This window comes from Zophobas morio, unplaced genomic scaffold, assembly GCF_036711695.1.
Source record: "Zophobas morio isolate AGI-343-1 ecotype UQ-CSIRO unplaced genomic scaffold, CSIRO_AGI_Zmor_V1 ptg000014l, whole genome shotgun sequence".
In the NCBI taxonomy this organism is placed as follows: Eukaryota; Metazoa; Arthropoda; class Insecta; order Coleoptera; family Tenebrionidae; genus Zophobas; species Zophobas morio.
Genome location: NW_026972119.1, coordinates 15,482,052 through 15,494,908, shown reverse-complemented (window position 1 = coordinate 15,494,908; position 12,857 = coordinate 15,482,052). Strand labels below are relative to the sequence as shown.

Here is a 12,857-nt window from a genome sequence, read left to right as displayed (position 1 = left end):
AACTCCAGCTCACCAGAAAACTCCTGAAGAACACGAATTTGTAAATTATGTTTGCAATACTTGTCAAAATATTAGAACAAAGCGCAATTTTCTCTCGGCGTCCCTAGCATCTAAAAAAAAATAATAAAAATTGCTCCAATCCAAAAAAATTCATCTGCTCTATTCGATAAAAAAAATGTGTCTTTCTTATCCGGAATCTTCTCAGTATTACAAATCTGTAATTATTTTTCTAATAGTTCGCTCGAAAATAGAGAAAAGGGCATATGTCTTTCAGCGACTTACTTCACGATTTTTGTTTCTAAAAATTAAATTGCCCAAATCGATCGGAAAAGATGTCCATCTTATCCGAAATCTTCACAGGATCACGATTTTTTATTATTTTTGTGATAGTTGCTGAAATAACACAGGAAAAAATTGATGTATCCTTGGCACTTCCAATATTTTTTTTTTAAATTAATCGCTGAAATCAACTTTCATTTTTGGAAGAATAAAATTATGGATGCGTTTTTTCTCCGTTATTTCTGCCTTATGAGAAATGTGCTTAGAATCATAAGTTTTTAATTATTTCTTCAAGGCGATTGAAAAAGACGTCTATCTTTTAAAATTTTGGTGGAATAAAAAAGAGAAAGACAAATAAATATAACTTGTTTTTTTTTCGAAAAATTTAAGTTGCTCAAATCAATCGAAAAACATGTGTATCTTTACAGGATTACCAATATTTTATTACTGTTGTAATAGTTCGTGAAATAACGGAGAAAAAGATAAATATATGTATATCCGCGCCTTTTCCGTTTTTTTTTTTAATTAAATTTGCTCAAATCGATCAAAAAGGATGCCCGTTTCATTAAAAATTTTCTTGAGATCATAAGCTTTAATTATGGTAATAATAATTATCCAAATAACAGCGTAAAACGCAATTTTATTTCGGCGCATCCACATTTTTTGACAAAAACAAAAGTTGCTCAAACCGGTGATAAAACTTGCCCTCCTATTAGAAATTGGCTTATAATATGTAATTAATATTTTAAAATATTTTTCTTAAGATCACGAACAGGCGCCTATTTTTTTAATCGTTGTTGAAATAACAGAAAAAAAATACCAAATCTATTCCGGCGCCTCCACCATTTTTTAACAAAAATAAAAGTTTTCCAATTGATAGTGAAACGTGTTTACTGCACCCGAAATCTTTACAGGATCATTAATTTGTAATTATTTTTCCAATAGTACGTGAAATAACAGAGAAAACGCAGATGTACCTGAGGAACTCCATTTTAAATTTTTTGAAAATTCAAAGTTGATCAAATCAATCCAAAAAGGGTGTCTATCATATTACGAATCTTCTCAGAATCATGAATGATCTGTAATTATTTTTGTAATAGTTTTTGCAATAACATAGAGCCTCCATCACTTTGTTTTTCCAAAAATGATAGTTCCTCAGATCGATCGAAAAAGATCACTAGTTAAAAAAAAAATAAAAGTTTCTCACAGGGATATTAGAGGTTATGTCTATAATTTGAACCTCTACATCGTATGGCAGAAGAGGAACGTGATTAAGTAAGTAACTCTGTAATTTGCACTTTTCTCAGGGTCACAAATCTGCAATTTTTTTTCTAATATTGATTGAAATAATAAAATTCAAGTTGCTTAAATCGATCGAAAAAAATGTGTGCCTAATCTGAAATTTTCTCAGAATTTAATTACGAAAAATGAAGGTTACTCCAATCGATCGAAAAATAACTCAATTTAGCAGAAATTTATTTAGAACCACGAATCTTTAATCAGTACGTAATATTTGTCGAAATAATTCAGAAAGGGCCAAAAGTATTTCGGCGTGCAAATGCATCGGAGCAAAAGTCTATCTTATTTGAAATACTTAATCGAGCGAAAAATGTCTATTTTACAAGAAATTTGCTTAGGAGCACAAATCTGCATTTATTTTATAATACATATTTGTAGAAATAACATAGAAAAACGGAAATACAACTAGATGCCCCCTTATATTGTACAAAAATAAAGGTACTAGTTGTTCACTAATTGAAAACTAAAGACGTATTTACTAAATGTCTAAGTTTCTGGCCCTTTTCACTTATTTCAGAGTTATGTTCAGGGTTTACTTTCGGTCCTTTACTGTTTACAATATTTATGAACGACGTTCTACATAAAATAATAGTATCAAGTAGCAAGTTGCCTTATGCAGATGACGATAAACTTATCCAGTAGCAACATCTCACCTTTGAAGGTAAAATATTTAATCGGTTCTTCGTAATCGAACTTAATGTTTTCTTGTCTATAATTATACTACCGTACAATGTGTTTTAGCCGTTAACATTTTTTTCTAAATCGATGTTCTTGACAGTCAGATTAAAGCACTCATTCCACCTGAACCAATGCTTTAATAGACTTTCTTAGAGCATTTTTTGTGGCTTGGAATCCCTCAGTAGATTTAATAGTGTAAGAAACTTGTTGTTCGTAACTCGTTTTTTTGTAAAAACTTGCCGCCAGCGTCTCGTTTTACAAAGTCGAACTCGTGTAATAATAATGGAAATTAGTGTTTTTTACACAGTGTTCTAATACTTAGTAATTCCAATACTACTCTGTGTCTACGGTACCACACTAAAGGCTATTTTAGTTGATTTATTTCAACCCATAATTAGAGTTAGTTTTCGTCTACATAGTTTTGCTGTAAGTGGGTGATTACAATCCATTAGAAACACTAAGGACATTATTTTCTTTACTATTAACTTCGTAGGAGTTCTCTCTAAATCATTTTCCCCGATTTTTAAAGCAGTATTTAAATATCGCCGCACAAATTCTTTACCGTTATTTTATTTTCATAGGACATGATTTAAACCTTCGTGTTTTTCGCTGCCGACAACATCCATTTTTCAAATTAGCTTCGTCAGGACCGATTCTGCTTAATGTTTCGTATTTTCACACCACAACTCACCTACAACGTCAAGGTAACAAATTTGACTCTTCATCGGGTCGGTGTTGATCTGACACATATACCAGCCCTTATCGGACTCGCGCACTTCCCTTATGTGGAGGTACCAAGTCTTGAGCTCGCTGTGGGTCACCCCGATTCGGTGGTTCTTCGTGACTACGTGATTATGTATCGTAAGAATGGTCTGTGTGTCCACTCTCAACCACGCCACCTGTAACAAAAATACGCCGTTAAAACAAAGAACCACAATAACAATTATAACGTAATTCCGAGGGTCGTAAAATTCATTTTGTGACATTGTAAAGTCGCCCCAACTGAAATTTAATAATGCCGTTGTGACATTTTCTAATGCGATTAAATAATATTACTACATACGTATGACATTTTAAGGGTGGTATTAATAAAGACAGCAGAATGTGGGCCCGAGGGTTGCCATAAAATATCACAATGCGTAATTTAAATATAAACTCATATTGTAGTGAACGACGAAGAAAACCAACACATGACGTACAATATGAAAATTGGAGCGGTTTCCGCGTAGTAGGTCCTTGTATGGCATACGCACTTTGTATGAAATTTTTAATAAACGCTCCCCTTGTCCCAATTATTTTATTAAATCTTAAACGAGCCAGGTAATTACCCGCTGACATTTTCCACTCTTTGACTGTAATTTATTTTTAATAACTCACCTGTATTGTTAATCATTATAATTACAGTTTACCTTACAAATTGTACAAGTACTTTCGTAGTCACGCCATTAAAAAACAATCAATACCCTGTCAATAAAATAAAACAATTAACGCAGCTAGCGACACAAATAAAGCACGACCAAGTCGGCGTTACATTTGCTCGCACCAGAACTAAATTCACATATTGTGCAGATTTATGAATGTTTAACCAACCTCAACGAACAATACGAAACTCCGACAAGTTGCGAACTTATTTCACTTCTGAACGTTTCCGAGGAAAAATTCCGTGCTCCGCGATCAATCTTCTTTTCTTTTAATTGAAGTACGTTAGTGTCGAAATTGTTTTATTGAAAGACAGCAGCAGCACACAGTGCTGAACTGCGCCGATAACGCCTCTAAAAGTTTCTCTTTAGTATAATATTACGATTAAAAAAAACTTATGTCTAACGCGAACAGAAGGATTGATTTACTTGAAAAGAGCTTTCAAACTTTGAAAAATTTGATCGTTTCCGTAACTCCCGGCTGCTGAAACTTTCCTTAAAGAATGCGCGCTGTTTGAATCACAAAAATTTTAAATTTATTGGAATAAAAGCTTTGACGGATAGAGATCACGTTCCTTTAAATACGTCACTTACGGGGTAATCCTTTTTAATGGCGTTTTCGCGAGAGGGAATTTTCCTGTTGGAGTAGTTAAGGATTGTCGAACTTAAAATATTAAAATCCTGCGATATGCACAAAAATTGTAGAAACGTTTGGAGATCGAAGTTCACTGTGTGGAAAACAATACGTTTTTTTTTATTTGTTTGTGGTGAGCTTTATTCATCAAACACTGTCAATCGAGTAATATTGATTCAAATTTTGTATTGTTTTATTTATGGGTGTATGTGTCGATGTTTGTCATCTGGTATAATAAATTTGCTAAAGCATGCACACAGCCTATTATTTATTTACCTACAGTGTGGTGACAATGTAACCAGCAAATTCAACGGTTAAATTTTCATCTCAAAATACATTGTATTATTTCGCAAACTGAATTTCAATTTTGCCTCTAATTTGAGTACATGTATTCTATATCAATCTCGACTCCGTAAATCCTTGCTACAAAAACAGTATCGACCTTGTTAATCAGCGTTAATTGGTGTTTATTCATAAGTAATCATTTTTTCGGAAAATCGATCGAAAACTTGTCAGCATTAAAAACATTGAACCCGGTGTGTAATTTGTTGCAAATTATTGTTACTTTTATAGTATCAGCTATTAAATCAGCGTGTAATATTAACTGCTATAAAATTGAACATAAAATCATTCCGTCATTAACACTGCGAGATCTACGATACGGATGGACAGCGCAAGTTCAGACTGATTGGATTAAGTGAATCTAGTTTGGTTTAGATCTAGCAGAGTCTGATTAAAAGACATTGCTACAATTACAAGAAATCGAACCCCATTTCAGTTTAAATTCACTTTACAAGACTCGATTTAAATTAGTTCTGAAGCAATAATTATAAAATTGTTGTAGTAATCAAAGCCCCAATGTATAACCATACTATAAATATATGCAAGGTTTTCACTGTCAGTTTAATCTATCAAATAAATTATCCTATCCGTTAGTTTTTAGGGTAATTCTATATAAGCAACGCTAAATAAGGCGTGGATACTTCTATCGACGACTCGATTTTGCATTAGCACAAATACATTATCCTAAGAAACCATAAACTCAGAACAAGGAGCGAAGACAGCCGACAGTTACAATTTACGATTGTTTCTGCTATTAACACCGAGATTTGCTTAATACAAAATGTTAATCCCAGATTATTTGGACCCCTGAAGTGAAGGGTAAATAAGTCAGTGTAACAAAAAAATGGATATATCGGAAATCGAACTTCGGGTCCTCCAGACGGAAAGGTGCCACTGACCCATAGCCCACGTTTCGTCTGGATGGTATTGTGTATTATAAGACCGGTATGTTCTCGAGAAATATTGAGTAAAAAAATTATAATAATAAGAAACAAAATCAAGCGAAATTCCTAACCGCAACTGCAACTGTGTTACTTTTTTCAATTTATTTGGCATGTACTACAAAAAAATTGAGATGAAAAATTTTGACTAGCTTTTTTCGTTTTGTACTCTAGTGTCATGAAATATCAAGAAAATATGAAATGATCCTATTACAAAAATTCTCTTGGGTTACGCTGGGGAAATAAGTCATTTCCATTTTATATTTTCGAAAAACTTTGTTAGATATTGTGGTGACCGAATTTGAATTAAAATTTCGTGCTGAAAAAATTACCAATGCAACGGCGCGAAATCACATTTGAATAATTTGAATTAAAAAAAAAATCAATAAAAAAATCGTCAAACACAGGCAACCATGTGCACGTTAGCGCTTTTTGGGTAGTGGGTAGTTCTGCTTGGAATTTTAGTTAGAGAGTTGGTGGAAGAGGGCGGTTTGATAGATGAGTTATTCCGTTCAGTGGCGGTCACTCTTGGTGTGTTTGTTGTGAGTGTAACTGCGTGGTGAGTTAGCTAGGTTAAGTTTAGTTGGTTTGGTAGTTAATAAAAAGGAGTAAGCGTTTATTTAACGAAAATTAATCGTAACGACCACGACGCCACAGGTTCCCAACACACGTAGCTAATTCTTCGACCGACGCCAACTCGTGTGTATATTTGTTTTAGTGTTTGGAAATTCACAGTTCATGTCAGGAGTTTAATCGTTAACTGTTTCTAACACAATTTAAAAGTTTGTTTGGATATTGCGCTTGTTAGGACATTCATGAAATTCACTTAGTCAGGACACATCTTTTGTTTATCTAATTATATCACCGAGGAGCTTTCCTCGCAACACCTGATGCATTTTGTGTTGTTTTTTTATCATGTGTTTTGTCTGGGATAAGCTGGGACGGTTCCCGATATAAACTCTCAAAGCTAATGGTTTTAAGTAACTAATCAGATGGATCAAGACATCATTGAACATAATGTAAATTATTTGTTTGAATCATTGATAAAGTGTGGCATAATTTAACCTAATGTAAACTCTTTGTTTGAATCGTTGATAAAGTGTAGCATAATTTAACTTCAGGTAAATCCTTTGTGTTTGTGTAGCACATGTTTAAACTGAAAAATCTTATCGAACAAATTAACAACAATGTGGGAGGTGCATTTTATTCCTTTGATTTAGACCATTATTTGCACAGCGCCACAGGATTGATCACATTTCTGGAAAACATATTTTTGACGCATTTTTTTGAACGACGCATTCGTCCGACGCCATTTTGAACCTCCAAATTGCCTGCTGTGTTTTTTTGTGTTTGTCTAGGGAAATGCAAACGATGGCCCACAATGCATCTGAATAACGTAACTTTTAAAATTTAACCAATAACTCGAATGGACATAAAATATAAAATTCATGTAATTTTGTAAGCTTTGCAATTTTTCACTTCATACAATTTTTCGCATTCACAATGTTAGCCTCAGTAATTTTCTTTGTTGCATAATTTAAATTGAACGTAAATTTTCATGCTCTGCAGTTCTAACTTTACGTAATTTTTTGTCTACACAAATGTTACCAGATCTTTTTATTTTTATAAATCGTTGCTAGTTTTTGTTATGTAAATATCTTGCTGCATCAAATAATTGTCTGATGTTCAGTCTTAATCTCAGATAAGAGTTCTTTGTTGTTTAAAATGTCACGAGAGTGTATGGCGAATTTAAATGTTGTTTATTGCTCTTTTTGAAACTTTGACACTTGTTCAGTTGTAGTTTATTCTCAAAGTCATAGAAATTGAACATTTAAATTAAATTGAGATTAAATAACACCGAAATACGTAGTAGAAGCAAAGGGCGCGGTTCCTAGTCGAGCTGGGGGGATTAATTGCGCCATCTGCACAAAAAACGCAGGTTTGAATAGAAGTCAGGGTCGGTCGAGATGACATTAATCTGTCGTTGCTCGTACGGCATGTTCGTCATGGAGATGTGCTGTGCGGCAATACTCGCAATAGATAGACTCACCGTCGTGGTGAGGAGAACAGCCACAACCAGGAGCCCCAAACTTCGCTTGTGCTATAACGCCCCCTACGGGTATTTTTGCTGTCTTTGACTCAGATTTTTTCATTATAAATTGGCGCGTCAGGATAAGGAAAATGTAATATTGTATTCATGATAAAATATATACATGATATCAGTCAAAATGTAAGAAAAAAAGTCACTCTATGGAAGAGCGAATCAACGACATCCACATGCTTCGTGTTGCTATTATACTCCTCCAGAATGTTCTTCTATAATTTGTATTTTTTTTTTTTGATGGGGGGGATTGAATTTCTAGAGTAAAAACTCAGGGCGTTCATAAAACACACCTGGAGTATGTTATTTTATAAAATTTAAATAACATTTACTGTACATTATTTGAAGGTCACAATTTGTTAATGGGGATAATTAGATAAATATGGGGAGCATGATATTTCTAACATACGTATACTATTTGACAACAATAAGTCCCGTAGTTTCGGGGAATATATTTCCAAAAAAATATATAAACACAGACCGACAGACCGACAGACAGACGGAAATGCTATTTTGTCGAATACTAAGGATTCCTCAATCGTCGAAAAAACATTAAAGTAACCATTCGCCGGATGAACCTTTTTACAATACTTACACTCGGAACGTAAAAACTAAAAACTGCATACAAGTCCAGGTTCTGAAGAACGAAAACTCATCCTGAGCTTTTTGACTTTTTTACGCAAAGTGTGGCTGTCAAACTTAACTTTTATTTCCCGAGGGTAAAGTAAGGAAGTATAGTAATCCAGTCCATCGGACGAATTGCCACTTTTATGTTTTCTCGATGTTTTATGACCCCTACAGTACCAAAAATTAGTCTCACGTTTTCGTCTGTTTGTCTGTCTGTATGAATTTGTATTAGACACGTAATTTCCGAATGTTCATAACGTTTTGTTCGATTATGGTTTAATTATTATTTTTAGTCCTCCGTTTTAAGAACACAAACTCATTCAAATCAAACTAATTTCTACGGTACATTCTTTCGTTGCATAAACATAAATAAACACTTGAGGTTGCTATTACCTAGTGCTGAAGGACATTTTATGTCATTAGTTATATCTATGTGCTTTAAATACCACATGTTTATTTATTTGATACAACCCCCTTAATTTTTTTTTTTTTAAATAAACATATAGTTCTTTGACCAAATTTGTATCATTTTAAAAGATCACCTATGTGAATAAATGACATGAGTGTCAATTTTTCAAGCTACTAGATTGTCTCTCAATTAATATGAATTTTTCGTGTATTTTATTTAATAACTTTTTAAGTATTCATTTTAGAAATATTGATTGCCTTTGATTTTTAGAAAAAATCAGTCTTTCCGTTTATGAAAAAATATACCTAGTGTTCCATAAAAAAAATAAAGTTGATGTCATTTCCGGTTCTACCGAAAGTGATCATATAAATGTGAGTTTGCCATCACATAGATCTTTTAAAATGATACATTTGCTCAAAGAACTACAGGTTTATCAGTGGCTGCGGGAGTGTTATTTATGCCGCTGGTTATCACTTTACAGAGGTTATCACAAAACGAAAATCGTAAAATCAAATTTTATATATTTTTTAAAAAGCTGGATTTTTCTGATTATACTTATGGCGTTCGACCAATTGTTTATTGATCAAATTAAGAACCTCATTTTTATAAAAATATGATCAAATAAGAATAATAATCATATTCAAAATATTTGGTTCCAGTGTGGGTTAATTAGTCATTTTAGTCATCTGTTTCGAGGAAAGGTTCAAATCAAATAAATTTCCACGTGACATTCTTTCAATGTATAAATATGAACAAGCAAACTTAAGCATGTACACTGGTAATAATACACTTTTTTCAATGGGTTATTTGCTTTGAACATATTTTATATTGTCCCTATGTCTACGGAAAGTACCCCCTTGGAATTTGTGTCCCCGCGGCACACAGAGTTGAAGTTGTCATTTACACCAGTAGTTTTTACTATAAAAAGATTATCAGAAAACAAAAATTTTATATAATTTATCAAATAAGCGTGATTTGTTGGACTGTACTTCAAGGGCGAGGGAAGTTCTATCAAAGTAACCTTCGACCAATTTTATTCTTATAAGTTTTGTCATTTGTGTGACTCTTTTGGTTGTTACAAGATAGTCTAACAAAAACGAAAAATATGTCCGAATTAATTTTCATTTGCTGTCAACACTATCATGCTCCAGGGTAGAATCGACAACCACTGTAGTAGGTCACAATAGAACGCAGTACTGCGCGTGGCTGTCACGACACAATTTCTTTGGAGAACGAGGGAATTGTGCATAGAACTGCAATTCCAATCCACCCGTGACGAGAAGGCTGTCCGAAGCGACGCACTGATCCGCACCTGGCGAAGCGGCAGACATATGCTTCAAGAAGTTCTTTTAAAACGTGTTGGCTAAGGCACTGTTTCCGCACGCCCTCTAAACTACAGTAAACGGAAAATATACATTAACGTCCTTATGTGTGGTGGTAATATTTCCAAAGTTTATGATATGATAATATTTTTCTTGGCATGAACAGAATTTCAGCGCTCTGGATGCCACAGTTTTTAAAATTCCGATGAAAAACAAGCAGCGAAAGAATTTCTATGAAACTGTTATGAATGCAGTTGTGATGTACTCGAAGCTCTTGGCACGAACTAATTAATTCCGGAGTCTATGCTTTAATCTCAACCATTCTTGTTATAACAATGAGGTACATTCCCTATCTGCAGTATAAAAAAAAGAACAGATATTTTATCCTAAAATCTATTAAAACATCTGCGTAATATTTGAACAAGAATATTAACCAAACTGCAAAAAACCTATTTTTTATGGAAATAAATGTAAACTAACGATAAAAAAATATTGCGTAAGTCTAATTCAAGCTAAAACGTAAACTTCCGCTTATTTTTCTGAAAAACAGAGAAAATTATTATTAGGGATAATTATTAAATAGAATCTGGGTGTATCATATTTGTTCGAATACGTAACAAATAAATGATTTATAACAATAGTTGTAAATGATTGATTAGTCATTATGAAACATCGAATCAGAAAATTAATACATGTTTGGTCCATTAATTATAGATAATTTTAGAACAGATATTAATTACAAACGATATTTGTATAATGTTAAATGTAGTACAAATTATTCATAGAGTTTGTATATAAGACCTAAACAATAGCTTCTACTTCACATCTTTTTTCCGTTTCAATAAAACAAAAATTGTTATGAATTTTGTAGTGGTTGGTACGACTAAAGCTCCCCAAAAAATGGAACTCATTTATTTCATAGCTAGATAGGTTATTATTGAAATTCCCCTCGCTTATTGACATTTTCTCAGTGTATTTTTTACGAAAACAATATACGTCTCAAAGCAAGTCATGTTTCAACAAAATTCAGAAAATAATAAATCTGATACCTCTTAACCCGATCGATAAAAAATTCCAAATATTCTGCAATAACCCCACAAAGCCGCCAAACAACCAACTCCTAGTAGTCAATCATTTTGTAGCTCGCATAAAATGTTCAATATAATCCATTGTACAGGTTACGCATACTTTCACATTTTAATTTTAGTAGTAAATGTAAAATCAATGCATCTTTTAATCTTCAGGATTGCGCGCGTTCTGTCGCCGTTCCGACTTCCATTTCTTTATTAAAAAGAGAAGCTTTTGAAATTGTTATCTGAATTTATAACCGTCCATTAAAAGTGCCTACGAAAAAGTTAGTAATGAAAATCCACAATGATTTATAAGCACTACCTTTGTAACTTTCGCTCGTAATGACAACTGCACCCTCTTGCTAACATGAAGCAAGTTATTATTACTTTGTACGTGATTTCAAACAATAATAGAGCGATACGGCTCTAGCCGAGTCGAATGCCCGGAAATAACGATACGTACAGAATACGTTCCAAAGTTGATACATCTTCACTTAGCGTAGGCTGACGAGTTACTCAAATATAATGGTATCGAACTGAAAGGCTCTTTCATTCTTGTGGCAAAGCAAACAAAGTGCTTGAAATACATTCTCAATTAATACCGTGGCTTACTGCTGCTGCAGGCAGCGAATAATTCTTGCGCGGATTTTTCCCGGAAACAAGACCGTTCACGGTGATGAAATATCAGCACGTAATACGAGTTGACAGGGGAGTCAACACGTCATGTTCGTTGAAATTAATTTCTGGTTACTGATAGTGCGTCTTATTGTAACAATTATATAGAGCTGGTGAATGGCACAGCGCACTTCCTCTTCACCACGATACAATTGAAACAGTGCAGTGGTTCCGGTACAGCACAGCAAACACAATTTTTAATCTACATAAAATTAAATTAAAATTCGCAGCGCAACACGTGGAAATGTTAGATACGAAGTGTCTTCTCTGTGCGGTGACAGGTGTGGCTTCCTGGAGTAATTGAGCACCCACCGCATTACTTCTCAGTGTCGAGACTGAAAGCAAGGAATTTTCAATATAAAACTGCACAGTTCATGCTTCGTTGCATCTTATAGGTCCGTTTATTGTATGCAATTTCGAGTACGAAAGACTGCGTTGTTCACTGTTTGATGGATAGTATTTACAGGCCACTTGCCAACAAAGAACATAATAAACTTGTTCCCTGGCTCTAGACACATACTGCTGTGAGGATACGGAAACGCCAGTTGTGACCATCACAGGCGTAATGACCGGGAGGAAACCAAACGAGAGAAGTTATGGATACATATCTCGCTGCTGAGTGTCCACAGGAATTGGTCTATCACTGCGAACTTTGTTATTATTGGAGACATAAACTGTGTTACATCATCATACAGTGCTTTACACATCCTTCAGAGAGGTTAAGCGTAAGAGAGTTTTACTGCCTGCTGGGTGAAACGTCGGGTGATTGGTCTACTAAGAGTAGGTATAATTCTCTGGACTTGAGCGTTGTTTATGGGTTTTATAGCTGCCTTTTGGTATTCCTTTAATCTTTCTTTAATTGTTGTTTACGGAATTGTGATTTAGGCTTTTTTGAATGAGAATTGTTATTGTGGTTTTATAAAAGGGGCAATTGTTTAGCTATAAATGAATAGCATTCGACGCCACAGTCCTTGCCGTAAGTTACACTTTGTTGTTTCATTCTCTATTCATGTTAAGATTTCTAATTCTTCATCGTTCTAAGATAATTTAATAAATTCACTT

The 12,857-nt window shown here is 33.9% G+C and overlaps 1 protein-coding gene across 1 annotated transcript in view; it reads right to left on the bottom strand.

Annotated features, from left to right (window-relative positions):
• LOC135128993 (lachesin-like) overlaps positions 1–12,857 on the bottom strand; it is a 75,992-nt gene that overhangs the window by 20,940 nt on the left and 42,195 nt on the right. The window contains exon 3 of the mRNA XM_064056076.1: positions 2,948–3,155. Coding sequence (XP_063912146.1) covers positions 2,948–3,155 — 208 coding nt within the window. The remainder of the gene's footprint in view (positions 1–2,947; positions 3,156–12,857) is intronic.